Genomic DNA, 16,810 nt, shown 5'->3' with positions numbered 1-16,810 from the left:
GCTAGCGGAAGAAGCTCGGGTCAGCGCTTTGCCGGCAAGGGTTGGCCAGCGGAGCGGAGCCTTGCTGGCTGTTGTGGCTGGCGGAACTGTGTAGCTGAGGCTAGCGAAGGAGGTAGCCAGCTAGCGAAGGCTGTTCGAGCCATGGCTAGCGGTGGAGGTGTGCTCGAACCCTCTGGCGGTTTTTTGAGTCAGAGAGCAAGCCCGATTGGCGGAGCGGTAGCTTTGTTTGGCTGTGAGGCTTAGCGGTGCAAGTTGTTGGCGGTGGCCTAGCTGGCGGAGGGGCTTTTCTCAGTGGAGATTCTCAGTTATGTTGCCCAGCGGTGATGTGGCCTAGCGAAGGATGCTACATGGCCAGCGGTGCGGTGCCGCTGAAGGATGGTTAGCGGTGAAGCTGATGGATGGCCCACATTTTTGCTTTCTCTTTCATTCAGCAACCTGTTGTGCCGAGATGGAGAAAAGGACGCTTGATGACCGGTTTGGCGGAGCGGAAGGCGCTTAGCTTGCTGTGCTTTGCAACTTGGCAGAGCCGCTACACATAACGCCAGCGCTTAGAGCCATGCCTTGAGATTTGAGCGCTGTGAGCAGAGTATTTGGCCAGCGGTTAAGCGGAGCTTTAAAGAGTGGCGGTTGCTGCGTAGCGGTTGGTGGCTAGCGGAGCGGAGCTTGTCAGATAGTTGCTTCGTTAGCTGTGATGATGATGATAAGCGCATGCCATGCCTTGACGCTGATGATGATGAGCTCATGGAGGCGAATGTGAACCTTGGCAGTGCAATAAGGAGGAGGGATTGAGGCTTGGCGGTACTGGGTGTCCAGAGTAAATGGGCACATAAATATTTTTTTTTTTTTGGATGGTTGTTTGACCATTTGAGCTGGCATTGACTTTTGAGATGGGCGTTGACCAGCCTTGTTCGAGCATTGACGACTCCTAATCAGCCTTGACCGGCGTTGACCAGCCTTAATTGGTGTTGACGGGCCCCGATGGGCGTTGACCAAGCCCTAATTTGATGTTTACCGAAGCTCATGGTACGTGATGAAGCATTTGTGTTGGCTTCCCACAGACGGCGCCAATGTTAACGTTAGTGATCCGTGGAATCTCTAGTTAGCTTTAGAGAGAGAGAAAGAGAACGACACAAGCGAAGTATAGTGGTTCGTTTCCCGCCTTAGAGGGAAACTACGTCCACTTGAATGTTGCACTAGTGTGTTGAGCCTTGCGGCCCATGGGGATTACAAAAGATGTAATGGGATGTGGAGTAAGTGAGAAGGAGTCTCCTTTTATAGGGGAAGGAGGCTCCCCTCATTTACATTTTCTTAGATGTGGGATGTAGAAATCACTATTCTAGTCTAAAAAGCATGTTTGTGAAGGCAACTTGGCAAGGCTAGGAAGGTGGCTTCCCCGCGACGGATTTGCGACTTCCGGATACCGTAGCGTAGCTTGAACATAGGGCTACAAGATGCAAGTAGCGGTTGGGCCTCACCATGGCTTGTGGGTATCCCAAAGAGGGTGTTACTTATGCTTGGTGAGATAGCAAACTAGCCTTGCTAGTAGAGGTATCTACAAGTCCCCGAAGTCCCCAAGTAAGAGGAGCTTCTTGGTTGGGGAGTTATACACATGATGTCACCAAGCATAAGTAACCGGGCGGTACGGAGCCCCTACAGCTACAACAATAAACCTCATAGAAAAGCCTAAAAGGAAAAAGCCCCAGAACAAGTTGAAGCCTATCAAAGCCATAACTAAGAGTTCAACAGCTGCAGTGGTCAAGGAAAACAGGCCATTTAGGTTCAAGTGCTACTTTTGCAAAAGAGTAGGACACATGAAAAAAGACTGCACTGGCTATAAAAATTGGTTAGCCAAAAAGGGTAAGATTTTTTCTAATACAGTTTTTTCTTTAGAAATTAATCTTATAAATGTTGACCCACAGTCTTGGTGGATAGATTCAGGCTCACCTATTCATATTACTAATTCTTTGCATGGATTCATAAGGAGGAGAATCCCAAAAAGTGATGAAGTGAACCTGTGTGTAGGCAATGGCATGAGAGTGGCAGTCAAGGCTATTGGAACCTTAAAGCTCGATTTAGGATTAGGAAAATTGTTAGTTTTGGACAATGTTTTTTATGTACCTTCCATGAGAAGGAATTTTCAGTTTCTCTTTTAGTAAAATCTGGTTGTAGACTTGTTATGGATAGTAATGGAATTCTTATTTCTAAAAATTCTGTTCAAATCGGTTCTGGTGTTATTATGAATGATTATTTACAGTTAAATTGTTCAATGGCTCAACAAGAAATTTTACTTGTTGAAAATAACACTAACAGTACTAGCACTTTAACAGGTGTTAAAAGAACCAAACTAAATGAAAAGTCTGCATTTTTATGGCATAGAAGACTCGGCCATGTTTCAAAAGAGAGACTGAAAATTTTGGTGAAAAACAACATCCTAAATGAACTTGGTTTTTCTGATCTAACAGACTTTGTTGAATGCTTTAAGGGAAAAATAACTAATACTAGAAAGAAGACTGCATATAGAAGCCAAAACTTATTAGAACTCATACACACTGATATATGTGGACCATTTAGGCATCAAACTATCTGTGGGAATGTGTATTTTATCACATTCATTGATGATTTTTCTAGATACAGTTATGTTTATCTACTTTCAGAATAGGCACAAGCATTGAAAGCCTTTCAAATCTTTAAGTCTGAGGTAGAAAATCAACAAGAAAAGAAAATCAAAACAGTGAGATCAGATAGAGGTGGTGAGTTCTATGGAAAGTACACTGAATCAGGCCAACAAAAGGGGCAATTTGCCTTGTTTTTGCAAGACAATGGAATTAAAGCTCAATACACAACACCATATAATCCACAACAGAATGGTGTTGCAGAGAGAAAGAATATGACTCTTTTGAACATGGTTAGATGCATGATGTGTACAACTGGTTTGTCTAAATTTCTGTGGGGTGAGGCTTTAAAAACTGTGTTAACGTTAGAAATCCGAGGGGACTCTAGTTAGCTATAAATAAAGAGAAAGAGAGAGAGAGAGAGTTGACACGAGATGTATAGTGGTTCGCCTCCGCATGAGCGGGAGACTACGTCCACTTGAATGTTGTACTAGTGTGTCGAGCCTTGCGGCTCAAGGGGATTACAAAGTATGTAATGGGATGGATGAATGTGTTGAGTTGTGGGAGGAGACATTCCTTTTATAAGTCAAGGAAGCCATCTCTTTTACTTGTTCTTCGATGTGGGACAAGCAACCATACAATTCTAGCTAGTTCAAGAAGCATGTAGAAAGCCATGTTGTGGAGGCATCTTGGCAAGGGCGGGAAGGTGGCTTCCCGGTGGCGGATTTGCGACTTCCGGATACCGCCGCATAGCCTGAACATAGGGCTACACGATGCATGTCTCGGTTGGGCCTTGCTATGTCTTGTGGATGTCCTAAAGTGGGTGTTACTTATGCTTGGTGAGATAGCAAATACTCCATATTATTGGAGGTATGTACAAGTCCCCGAAGTCCCCAAGTAAGAGGAGCTTCTTGGTTGGGGAGTTCAAATCATGAAGTCATCAAGCATAAGTAACCGGGCGGTACGGAGCCCCTACAAGTCCCCGAACTCCGTAAGCAAGAAGGGACTCGTTAACCTGCACAACAAAAACAAAAAGCAGGCATACGTAGAATGCTCGTTGCATTGATATGCGTTGGCATATATAAACGTATGGGGTGCGTGATACATGGTTGATGTATACACGCGAATGGCGCCGAGTACGATCGATTATGACGTACAAACTCGAGAGCGCGTATGGCCGTGTGAACATATGGATTGCATATGATAAATGTAAGTTGTATGAGCGCTGTGAAAGTAAGCGTTTGTTTGGATGTCGCTTGTATTAAGGGAACGCGAAAAGAATTTGATTTGTCGCGGGCGACAAATGGTAGAAAAATTCCATGTTCCATTAACGTGTGGTGTGTCGAGTAGACATGAATGTGAAGATTGGGAATGCCGGGAAGGCGTGAGCGGGAAGCTCGAGGATTGGCGGGAAGGCATGAGCGGGAAGCTCGAGGGGGATGAGCGGAAGCTCAATGGGGTGCCGGGAAGGCATGAGCGGAAGCTCAATGGGTGGGCCCCTGCTAGGCCCGCTAGAGAGTCCCCGACTCCCCAGCCATGACGGACCTCCGGATGGTCGGTAATTTGTTTGTTGAGGGGGAGCTGCACGGAGCAGAGGGTGTTGGGTAGCGATCCCAAGCTTTGGTACCCAAGCGTCGGGGTTAACTGCCGGATCAAAGGCTGCCGTAGGCTGTGTTAACTAGTCCCTTGCTGCAATGCCGCGTAGCGGTCAGTGCTATCATGAGGCGTTGCCTTACCGCGTGGCGGTTTGGTCGTAGACCGTAGACTCGTAAAGTTTGTATCTGCATGAAAAAATGACAAAACACACAGAGCAAGCATGTATGATGTAGTAAAGGTGTTAATAACATGTTGTAGGCATGTTGAAGGGTTTATAGAGACATGTATAGTCATGGCATCGGCGGTAGCTCATCTTGCAAGAGCGTAAGAGATAAGAAATAGTGACTTATCTTGTGCCAATCTGGAGGCTAGCGGAGTTGGCCGAGCATGGCCTTGTGGCGGATAAAGTACGCCGATAATGTCCGTCAATTTGAATGGCCTTGCAAAAATAGATGATTAGTATGCGGATTTGTAAAATCGACACCAATAATTTGCATGTGTTTTTGCAAATGTACTGTGATAAAATATTAAGCGAAGTATATAGGCGAAGTAATAATTGATGACAAAACTCATTACGTGCAACGATGGAAAAGATCCATGGTGGTATAATATATATCTGGAAATGCACTATAAAGAAAGAAAAGAAGCATATATGAAGTGATATGTATTAACCATGCTGTGTAACATGTTTATAAGTGAAAAACATGACATGATTATGTGAAGGCAGCAAAGAAAACATGCCTAGTGGGTCATTGCCTAAAGGCATTGGACACGTGGTGCCTTGAGCCTTTAAATATATCTTATTTATGTAGATAAAGTAAGATACAGAAGCCTGGCAGAGCAGTGCACGATGAGTGCCCATATATTTGCAGAGCATGCCTAGCTACTGTGCATCATGTATTTGTAGAGTACCGCCATGAATAACATGTATGCATATTATGGAGTATAAGTCATGGCTCAAGGTTATGAGCATCAAATAGCATGTTATTATGGTATGTGCTAAAGTGGAGAGAAGTGGAGTTTATAGTTAAATAAGGACATGAGTCATAAGTGTTGGGCAGTAAGACTTAGCTGTCTCCCTTGTAGTCGTCTGACTCTGACCGCCACGGAAACCGACATCCCAATCCACAATTCAGAAGTAAGAGCTCGTCGTCTGCCTGTACTTGTATTCAAAGGTTTCAACGAGCCTCTCCAAATTCAGACCTCTGCAGATTCTGCCGAGTTCGGGGGTGACTGGCGGAGAGCGAGTCTGGCGGTGATGACTGGAGTGTGACCGGCGGAGGAGGGCCGCCGACCGATAATGGCGGAAGAATGTGCCAATGACCCATCTCGGCGGTAGCGCTGACAGCAGCTGGCGGTGGCTGGCCTTGCTGCCACCTCAACGACCTGTGACTGATGATTGGAGATGGGATGGGCTGCGCTCCACATGGTAGTGCGCCAAAGATTGGCGGAGATGAACTGTGTGCAGCGGACCGAGTTCGAAGTCCGGCGGAGCGGCACCTTGATTTCGGCGAAGCCAAGTTGGGCGCGCAGCTGCAGGCGGCGGTGGAGCCAAGGAAGGCGGTGTAGCACTTGGTCGGTGCGTGGCGCCCAAGCGGAGGAAGTTTGGGCGGAACAGAGCTCGGCGGTGCGTGGAGCTCGGAGATGTGCCTGGCGGAGCACCCCAGCAGAGGATTGTAGCGGAGAAGCCCGGCGGTGTCCTCCCAACGGCGAATCCTAGCGGGAAAGCTCGCCGGAGGCTGAGCTGACCCGAAGCGCAGTGGTGTATTGTGCAGCGGAGGCCTTGAGTTTTCGGCGGAGCAGAGGTGCAGTCCGAAACGTGCAGCGGAGAAGGTTGCAGTGGGTTGCGGATTTTGCTGGTGCGGATGATCGAAGGATGATCATGTGGGCCGGTGCCGCTGACTAAGTGCGGCGGAGGAAAGCTCGGCCGAACGAATAGGCCAGCGGAGGATTGCCGTGGTGCAGTCCAGCGGAGCGGAGAAGCTAACCGGCTGAGCAGTCTGCGGAGAAGGGGCGGTGGTGGCTGGAGTTGGGCGGAGCTGAAGTTTGGCGGGAAATTTGAAAACTGGATGGATACCCAGAGAAGTTTTCTGGGTGTCCAGAGAAATTTGCCGCCAAGAATTTTTTTTTTTTTTTTTTTTTTTTTTTTTTTTTTTTTTTTTTTTTTGAGATGGTCGTTGACCATCATGGGTTGGGCGTTGACCAGCCCCGCTGGGCGTTGACCGGACCCTAATTTGATGTTGAACGAGCGTTGATCGGCCATAGCTCGTGGTAGGTGATGAAGCCTTTCAGTGTCGGCTTCCCACAGACGGCGCCAATGTTAACGTTAGAAATCCGAGGGGACTCTAGTTAGCTATAAATAAAGAGAAAGAGAGAGAGAGAGAGAGAGTTGACACGAGATGTATAGTGGTTCGCCTCCGCATGAGCGGGAGACTACGTCCACTTGAATGTTGTACTAGTGTGTCGAGCCTTGCGGCCCAAGGGGATTACAAAGTATGTAATGGGATGGATGAATGTGTTGAGTTGTGGGAGGAGACATTCCTTTTATAAGTCAAGGAAGCCATCTCTTTTACTTGTTCTTCGATGTGGGACAAGCAACCCTACAATTCTAGCTAGTTCAAGAAGCATGTAGAAAGCCATGTTGTGGAGGCATCTTGGCAAGGGCGGGAAGGTGGCTTCCCGGTGGCGGATTTGCGACTTCCGGATACCGCCGCGTAGCCTGAACATAGGGCTACACGATGCATGTCTCGGTTGGGCCTTGCCATGTCTTGTGGATGTCCCAAAGTGGGTGTTACTTATGCTTGGTGAGATAGCAAATACTCCATATTATTGGAGGTATGTACAAACTGCAAATTATATTTGCAACAGAACACCTAGCAAAGCTATAGAAAAGACTGCTTTTGAGCTTTGGTGTGGCAGGAAACCTAGTCTTCATCACTGCCATGTTTGGAGATGTCATGCAGAAGCTAGGATTTATAATCCAAGCTTGAATAAACTTGACCCCAAAACTGTTAGTTGCTATTTTATAGGTTATCCAGATAAATTTAAAGGCTATAAATTATATTCTGCTCATCATTCACCTAGAATTTTTGAAACACATCAAGTAAAGTTTCTAAGTGAAAAAGTTCACAATACAAACCTTGAGGATTTAACCTCAGATTTTGAGGAAATTGTGTCAGATGAGAATATAAGTGCAGTATTGCCTTTAGAACAAGATGTAACTGATCAAGTCACTGGTCGAGTAGCTGATCAAGTAGCTGTATCTGGTCAAGTAACTGACCAAGTAACTATAAGTGGTCAAGTAACTGACCACGTAACTGATCAAGTACCTGTAGCTCAACCTAATCCTGAACATCCTTAGCCTAGAAGATCACAGAGAGCAAGAAAACCAACTTATGGGGGGGGGAAGAGAGTGACTACATTGTTTATCTGCAAGAAGCAGAAATTGAAATGGACTGTGCAGAGGACAATGATCCAACTACATTTAATCAGGCCATTGAAAGTAGTGAATCTCATCAATGGCAGCTAGCAATGGAAGCAGAAATTAATTCCATGAGTCAAAATGCAGTTTGGGAATTAGTTGAATCTGACCCCAACCAGAAGCCTATAGGTTGTAAATGGGTTTTCAAAACCAAAAGAGATGCAAATGGCAATGTAGAGAGACATAAAGCAAGATTAGTTGCCAAGGGTTTTACACAGAAGGAGGGCATTGACTTTACTGAGACTTTTTCTCCAGTTTCTACAAAAGATTCGTTTAGGATAATCATGGCTTTAGTGACTCATTTTGATATGGAGCTGCACCAGATGGATGTTAAAACAGCATTCTTGAATGGTGAACTAGATGAAGTGATTTATATGAGGCAGCCTGAAGGGTTTGTACAAGCTGGAAGTGAAAACTTAGTGTGCAAGTTAAGAAAATCAATTTATGGCCTAAAACAAGCTTCTAGACAGTGGTACAAGAAATTTGACTCGGTGATTTCTACTTTTGGATTTACAGAAAATCTTGTGGATGAGTGTGTTTATTTGAAGACAGTTTGGAACAATTTTATTTTTCTGGTACTCTATGTGGATGATATACTTTTGGCTAGCAGTAACCTAAAACTGCTTAAAGATACCAAGAGCTTTCTGTCAAAGAATTTTGACATGAAAGACTTAGGAGAAGCATCCTATGTACTAGGTATTGAGATTAAAAGAGATAGGGCACAGAGACTACTTGGTTTGTCTCAACAGAATTATGTTACCAAAATTTTCAAGAGGTTTGGTATGGAAAAGTGTGCATCTGGAGAAGTTCCCATGTCCAAAGGAGATAAATTGACCAAGAAGCAAAATCCCAAAAATGATGTTGAGAAGGAGAATATGGAGTCAAAGCCTTATGCCAGACTTGTAGGAAGTCTCATGTATGCACAAGTTTGCACTAGGCCAGACTTGTCTTTTGCAGTAGGGATTTTGTCAAGATTCCAGTCTAATCCAGGTCATGAACATTGGGTAGCGGGGAAGAGAGTGTTGAGGTACCTGCAGAAAATTAACAAAGAATTATATGCTAGTTTATAGGCAAGTGGAGGATCTGAAACTTGTTGGATTTTCAGATTTTGATTTTGTAGGAAATTATCCAGACTCCAAGAAGTCGACTTGTGGATATGTGTTCATGCTTGCAGGAGGTGCTATTGCTTGGAAAACCATGAAGCAAACTCTTGTTTCAACTTCTACTATGCAAGCTGAATTTATTGCAGTGTATGAGACTGTGTGTGAAGGACTTTGGATCAGGAATTTTTTGATGCAGACCAAAGTGTTAAGTCACATTGTGGCTGGAACACTTGTGATTTATTGTGATAATGAAGCAGCTGTTTTCTTTAGCAAAAACAGTAAAAGATCAAATAATTCTAAACACATTGACTTGAAGTATTACAGTGTTAGAGAAAGGGTTAAGCATGGTGAAATAGCTGTTTTGAGTATTGATACAAATTCACAGCTAGCAGACCCTTTCACCAAGGCATTGTCAGTGGCTGCATTCCAGAAGCATACAGCAAATTGGAATTTTAGCTAATTTAGATGCTTAGGTTCAGTAGAGAGTTAGTCCAGTTGGAGCAATTTAAATTTCTAAGGTTTTTGAGTTCTTATATTTTCAGTTGTGATCTTTTGACTTTATTTCTCACAACTTGTTTGTAATGACAGATTTTATTATTATCAATAAATTTTTGAGGTATTTCCAGTTATGATTTTGCTGCAGCTTTATTGTTCTATTATGGAAATTATCATCTTGTTTTGAATATCATTCTTGCTATCAGATGGCTTAAATCATGTTTAGCATGATGTTAAGGTTCAAGCAATAATTTTAAGCCATCAGTGTTCAGTAAATTTGCTTGAGTTTCTGGTTTTTAGAAACATAAAGTAGGACCTAATATATGTTTACTTGTTGATACACATTAATATATATTGTATCACTTTTGATTTGACATATGTGGATTGCAGGAGCTTATGTTGTGGTTTTGAAACTCTGCATTTTTGTTAAAATGTATACTGTTTCTTGCTCTGCATAAGTAACTGTGATCTGACCATGTTGGAATGGATTTTCGATTTGAGTTTGTCATCTGGCGCGCACTTCAGTAAGTTAAGTAGGTTTTGATGTTCTCTGGTGCAAATCATCGAGCATGATATGTGTGAGTCCAAGGGGGAGATTGTTAGATCAAATATGGACTTAACACATATCATCATAAAGTAATTGATGATTAGCTAAATGTCAAACCTAGTTTAACATGGATACAAACTGTAAATCAATACTAGTAACTTAATGAAAGAGTGTATCAATTCATTAAGGTAAGTAATCCAATTCTTGGTCTGCAAGAAAGACCACAATGAAGTGTTACATTAGGAATCTAACTAGGAAACCTAAACCGATATGGATTGCTTTAATGGGTAGCTTCTTGAGGTTTAAGTCTCCTATATATATATAGATGAATTGGTCCCTGTTGCCACCACGACCTATTGCATATTGTTCTGTCCATTGAGAAGCAAGTTGGTAAGCAACAGAAGACTATATTCTTGTGATCAAGTTTGCAGCTGCATAAGATGGAATCCATGCCAGTGATTGCTGAAGGTAAGCCTTTATCCCTTTTGTGATTGTTGTGCATATGTTGTGAGCATGTATATGGTTTTACAATTCTCACAATACTAACTAAATTCCAACCATTAAAATCGCAAAATACACTTTGAATGGTTGAAAATGCCCAAATTATAAACTCTTTTCCAATTTTTCAATGTTGTTGTAGGAGAATGCAATTGTGTTTATTATTGATAATAGGAGCCCTTTAAATAGGGAGTTACAAGGTACCAAAAAGGTAATATAATCCGATTACAATTGAATACCTAGAACACATTCCTATTACAACTCTAAACCCTAGTTTGTAGAGGCACACATTATGTCGACATCCTTCAACACTCCCCCTTGTGCCGCTCAAACTTGGCGATGACGCTTTGATTTTTGCCTCGTTAAAAACCTTGCCAGGTAACAAAAACCCAGTGGGACAAAAATAACCCTGGTCGAAGGACAAAAAGAGCACAACACGTCCTTCACTCTTCGAGGTCGAACATGTAGACATCATGCCTCCCCCTGATGTCAATATCTCCCCCTGATTGCTACAATCATCGGGGTTCGGATAACTTTCTCAATCCGATGCTTTTCACATGTTTCTCGAAGGTGGATTTTGATAACGACTTAGTAAATAAGTCCGCTACATTATCCTCAGATCGGATTTGGTTCACTTCAATATTTAGAAGTGCCTGTTGTCATTTTGATGGAGGGGAGGAGGAGCACGGAAGGTGGCATTTTGCCTTGTGGGGTCCGATCCCACACTTCCGTTATCTCTTTTCTCTGTAAGGATAGAACAAGCCCATATCAATCGTACCTCTCAAATATCGAAAGATTGTCTTTATACCAATCTAATGGCGTTGCGTTGGCGCGGGGCTATATCTAGCCAACAAGTTCATAACAATTGAGGTGTCCGGTCTTGTATTGTGCTAAGTACAATAATGCGCCTATTGTACATAAGTAAGCACTTCTGTTATTAACACGTCTTCGTCATCATCCCTGGGACGAAACGGATCCCTTTTAGGGCCAAGACTACGGACGACCATGGGAGTGCATCTTTGACTTTATCAAAATGCCTAAGCATCTATTGACACGGTATACAAAACCGTGTTCTCCCAATGTCATTCCTCTCAAACTTGGATTTCAGGTGTTCAGCGGTTTTCCTTAACTCACAAACTCACAAGGGTTCCAATTATGTTTATCAACATAAACTGCGACAATTGCAAATCCGGAACTTGTCATGGAAACGCGTGGGTATAGCTCATCATATCCCTTCCCAATCAAGTAGTCACTTTAGTGAGCGTTTCAACCTCGTTGCAAACGTGCTCCGTGGTCTAGAGCCACTTGACTTGGGTAAATGAAGTTCACAAGAACCTTCATTATATTTCGTATCTAGATCCCCATAAAGATATGTAGTGACCACATTTGTAGGCTGCATGTTCAGTTATTTGGAAACTACCAAACTGACAAGGTAGTGGAGTGCAATGACATCCATTACCAGAGAATATGTCTTCTCGTAGTCGATTCCAGGGCGTTGTGAGAAACCTTGCGCCATAAGGTGAGATTACCATCTCTTTTTCTCGTCACGCTATCTAACGAAGACCTATTAATGTCAACAGGTTTTATGTTAGGAGGTGTTAGCATCTCAGGCCCGAAATCCTTCCTCTTCGTTAGTGAATCCAATTCAACCTGGATCACATCTTTCCATTTAGGCCAATTTTCTCTACGTTGGCATTCTTCAACGGAGTAAGGTTCGATGTCATTGGACTCAATAATTCCACGTCCTCATGTACACTAGTGTAGTTCGTAGAGATCTCTATATTCTCAGGAATTGGTTCTAACATTGAGGCGTCCCCCAACGATGTCTCTTGGACATAACCACAATCCAAAATATTCTCATGAGACAGATTTTGAGTATCAATGATCAATGGATCAAGTTGTGCCAAACTCGCTCTCTTCTTAGGGCGAGAATCCATCGAACCTATGGGTCTCCTACTCTCTCTAGAGGAACCCATGGCCTATGACCCCATTATGCCACCTTTGTGGCGTCACCATACCACCATCCATGGTAGTGGTGCAGTACCCATCTTCTCTGGGTGGCACCATGTCCTCTTGTGGAGACATCAATCCTTGCAGGCATGTTTGCAGCAGGTATATGTGATCTCATCACTTTTAGGGGATCAAGATGAGACATAGTGGGGACAGACCACGACAATTCCTGTCGTTCCTGTTGAACATTGACGTTCTAATCTCCCCCTAACGACGGGAAGACTGTCTCATCAAAGTGACAATTCGCAAATCCAGCGAAATAGAGATCGCCTGTCAAGGGTTCTACATAGCGGACTTATAGTTGGAGACTCATGTCCAACAAATATATATATGCATTCGTTGTAATGACTCATGTTGATGCGCTGTGGCGGCGCAATTGGCACATGAACCACACACTCAAATATGCATAAATACGAGATATTAGACTCGAACCCAGTCACTAGCTGTAACACAAATAAAAGTTGAGTGGCTGCTATGAGTCGTAGACGAATTAGCATAGCTGCATGCGATATTGCATAACCCAAGCGGAAATATTGGTGCGCATTACCAAAGTCTGGGCTACCATCGTAGTCTTTTAATGGTGGCTTTTCCGCGAGACCAATTGGGTGTGTACATGGGAATACGATACTTGATATCAATACCCAATGATATGCAATAGTCATCGAAAATTGTCGATGTAAATTCTCTAGCATTATCAAGTCAAATTGACTGAATGGGATGATCTGGGTAGTGAGCCTGTAGCCATATGTTATGTGCTAGGAGTGTAGTATAAGCAGCATTACGAGTGGATATAATGACACAACACGTGACCAGCATGTTTGCGTATCAACCAACACCATAAAACATCTATACGGTCCGCAAGTTGGTTGATCAAATCCATAGAATTCCCTTAGATTCTTTGTAAGAATGGAATTATTTCCTCAATCTCCTTTGCTTTACAGAACGAAACATGGGCTTTATGATCAACCAATGAGGCTTTTGGTTAAGCCATAATGTCACAATAGACTTGAGAAGTAGAGAGAGGAGTTTATGGCGTCAATGCCATGTATTTGCCGCAGGGGGTAGGCGGCGCCGGCCATGTATGGCCGGTCTTTGCACAATCATGGCGCCATGAGGCGCATGTGCAGCTCCTCGAACCAATTCTTGGTTCTTACTTCTTTTCGTTCTGAAAATGGATGTTCGTGTAAAGTCTTTAATACACGGATCATCATGCCAAAGCCTATATGTGTCAGAATCCCATAAGTCGTCTCTCATGACATGGTTGGATTCAATAACTCGAATAGTGGTTGCATACAACCCACTAGAGCGACACATAAGTTTCTCTAATACTCGTTTATGTTCGTAGTCATTAGAGGTGATGCAAAGGAACTCTGTCCATTCTCATAATGTGTTTCCACATGAAAACCATTGGCTCTTATATAATAAAGTTCGAATTAAGGTATGTCCAAGACATTAAGTAAAAGAATTGACACTTTATTAATAGCCAACGATTACATCAAAGTTTCCAAAATCTAATCCAAAATAAAATCAAACTAAGACACATTGTAGTCACTCTATCCGTTTGGTAACTCCAATCAAATATGACCAGGAAAGTAGAGAGAGATGTTGGTGGAGCGAGGCTCTCTTAAGTACCAATAATCTCAATGACTTTCCTAGACATCATATTTTATTGGGTCCGCCACATAAGAAAGAGTTAATACAATTGTCATTTATTGACTAAGGCAAATTGCCATTACAAAAGTTCTTGGAAAAATAAAAGGATTAATCTAATCAAAGTCTGCTGCATCCTTGTGCACTTCATCTTCAGCTTTGAAGTCCTCTATGGTGAGATTGACATCTCCACCATCTTCTTCTTCTTCTGCAAGGTACACTTCTTGCTCTCTCAGGTCCCTGTATGCCCTGTATCTTTCAGCTAGTTCCTCGCTTGCCTTGCATTGCTTCAACCAATGCTCAATTGATCCACATCGATGACACTCATCATTGTGGTTGCCTCCCTTTAATTGAGGTGCACGTTGTGCACGTTGCGGGCGTTCCCTAGGAGGGTTGGTGCCACCACCACGACCCATGGAGCCACCATTACGGCTAGGGATACCACGACCTCCTCTCCCACGTGTGGCATTACCACCACGTGTATCCACACCAAACTTGCGGTTTCCTTCCTGGTTAGGGCGGTTATATGGGCCCATACGTCCCTCATATCCCCCATTCTTAGGGTTCCGCTCCTTGCGCCCTCCTTTGGGTGCATTATAATTCGCCTCATGAACGCTCTTAGTTTCAATGGGCCTTGAATTATAATTTCTCACGAGTATGTTATCATGTTTCTCAGCTACAGATATGATGTTAATAAGCTGATGAAACCTCGTGATCCGTCCTGCATTGACTTCAGTACGATATTGCTTTGATATCACAATGGCTGAAACGGGGAAGGTGGAGAGAGTATTCTCAATTAGCTCTTGCTCTGTGATAGGTTTTCCACAAAACCTCAACATGGATTGTATGCGAAGAGCTTCTGAATTATATTCAGCAACATACTTGAAGTCAGCAAAGCGCAGATTGTTCCATTGAACCTTCAAGTCAGGGAGGAGGGAATCTTGGACATTGCCAAAGCGCTCTTCTAGCGCTACCCATAGCTCTCTTGCATCCTTGATCGACATATACTCCAATCTGAGTGCTTTGTCCATATGATGTAGCATCAAGATGACTGCTTGAGCATGTTTTGCAGGTGTTGGGATGAACACAAGATCCGGGTTAGGTGCCTGGATTATGGGCAATATTCCCTTTGAAGTGAGATGGTTCTCAACATCGGTTACCCAACTATGGTACTCCGAGCCTGTTGAGTCAAGCATGGGAAAGTCGAGTCTAGGTTCATTCGAATATTTGCAGAAAATAAAAGGAATTTAAATACAAGAAAGCAGCAACCTTAATTATAAAAACTTACGTGATTGTTCTTGGCTTGAAGACACGCGCGTGTTGATGCAGGCGTGTAGCTAAATTAGGATTGCTGGAATCTGGTCGGAAATTGCCAGTTGGTGGGCTGCCCTTCTCCCTTCCTTTTTTTTTTCTTTTTTTTTTTCTTTCCGGGCCCAGCCCTTCTCCCTTCCTTTTTTTTTTTTTTTCTGGGCCGGGTCCCTTCCTCCTTTTTTTTTCGCGACTTCTTTCTTCCTTCTGGTTCTTCTCCCTACAACGATCAACTGTTGAGCAGGTGGGAGGGAGGCTGCTGCAGTTCGCCGGTGGGAGGGAGGCTGCTGGGATCGGAGGTGCTGCGGTGTGCAGAGGGGGCTGGTGCGCGGGCTATGCGGAGGGAGGCTGATCGGAGGGTGCTGCTGCAGATCGCGGCCTGGGCTGCTGGCGGCTTGGGTTGTTTGCGGCTTGGGCTGCTGGGGGCAGGACGCAGGGAGCGGCAGGAGGGTTGCAGGGAGGCTGCTGCTGCTGCAGGTGCTTGGGCTCGGGCAGTTGTGCAGCAGGGAGGTGCGGCAGGGTGGCAGGAAACAGCGGGGGCTGTTGTGCAGTGCGGGTGCGCAGGCAAGGGAGGCCGGTGTTGTGCGGCAGAGAGAAATTTTTTTTTTTTTCAAAAGCTAGGGTTTTTTTTTTTGTTTTTCTTTTCTTTTAGGCTAGGGTTAGGGCTCGTGCTGATAACGTGTTGTAGGAGAATGCAATTGTGTTTATTATTGATAATAGAAGCCCTTTAAATAGGGAGTTACAAGGTACCAAAAAGGTAATAGAATCCGATTACAATTGAATACCTAGAACACATTCCTATTACAACTCTAAACCCTAGTTTGTAGAGGCACACATTATGTCGACATCCTTCAACAAATGTGAAATACTCACGACACTAAAATTTCAAACACACGGGGAGTTGTGGACACCCAAAATCATTTCACATTAATTTTTCCTTTTTTCCCAGTGAATGCACCTGACCGACCAATCAAGCGCGTATACATATCGAAAGAAAAAGATGATAATAAAAGAAGCCCTGACTCAAAGAAGAGAGGTCCAACCAGTCGGCCACTACTCGGGTATAAAGCACAGGCTCAAAGAAGCCTTTCTTTCCTTCAGACCAAGATTACGCGAAAGCGCGTATATCATGGGGCCGGGTCGAGACCTCGAGTGGTGTGAAGCATTGACGACTCAATTCTGCAAAAGAGGTCGTCAAATTAGTAATGGCATACACAAAGTTATGATCGATGTAGGGTGACTACTAACTAGGAATGAAAGTGCGTGTGAGAAACTGAGGATAAGATTAGAGCCGCGTATTCTGAAAAGATCGAAAGACCAAGACACGTCCGGGACTCCGCGGCAGTACTTTTGCGTGGGAGTTCAGATTCAGACTTGGCGGAGTTGACGAGGAAAGAAAGACTTAACTCTGTTTACAATGTTTTTTGGTTTCGTCGAGGTTCATCAAAAAAAAAAAAAAACATGCGAATAAATAAATAAATCAATCTCTCTCTCTCTCGTTTGCCTTCTG

At 43.8% G+C, this 16,810-nt stretch overlaps 1 protein-coding gene across 1 annotated transcript; it reads right to left on the bottom strand.

Annotated features, from left to right (window-relative positions):
- Positions 1 to 13,710: 13,710 nt before the first annotated feature.
- On the bottom strand, positions 13,711 to 16,630 carry LOC133735167 (uncharacterized). Its single transcript, XM_062162583.1, has 2 exons — positions 15,281 to 16,630; positions 13,711 to 15,172 (listed from the first exon to the last, which is right to left on the bottom strand). Exon 2 carries the CDS (start codon positions 15,033 to 15,035, stop codon positions 14,109 to 14,111), a length of 927 nt encoding a protein of 308 aa, XP_062018567.1. The 5' UTR covers positions 15,036 to 15,172; positions 15,281 to 16,630; the 3' UTR covers positions 13,711 to 14,108.
- Positions 16,631 to 16,810: the final 180 nt, after the last annotated feature.

Source organism: Rosa rugosa, chromosome 3 (assembly GCF_958449725.1).
Source record: "Rosa rugosa chromosome 3, drRosRugo1.1, whole genome shotgun sequence".
NCBI classification, from domain to species: domain Eukaryota; kingdom Viridiplantae; phylum Streptophyta; class Magnoliopsida; order Rosales; family Rosaceae; genus Rosa; species Rosa rugosa.
Note: the sequence above shows the minus strand (reverse complement) of the source record. Positions and strands in the feature narration are given on the sequence as shown.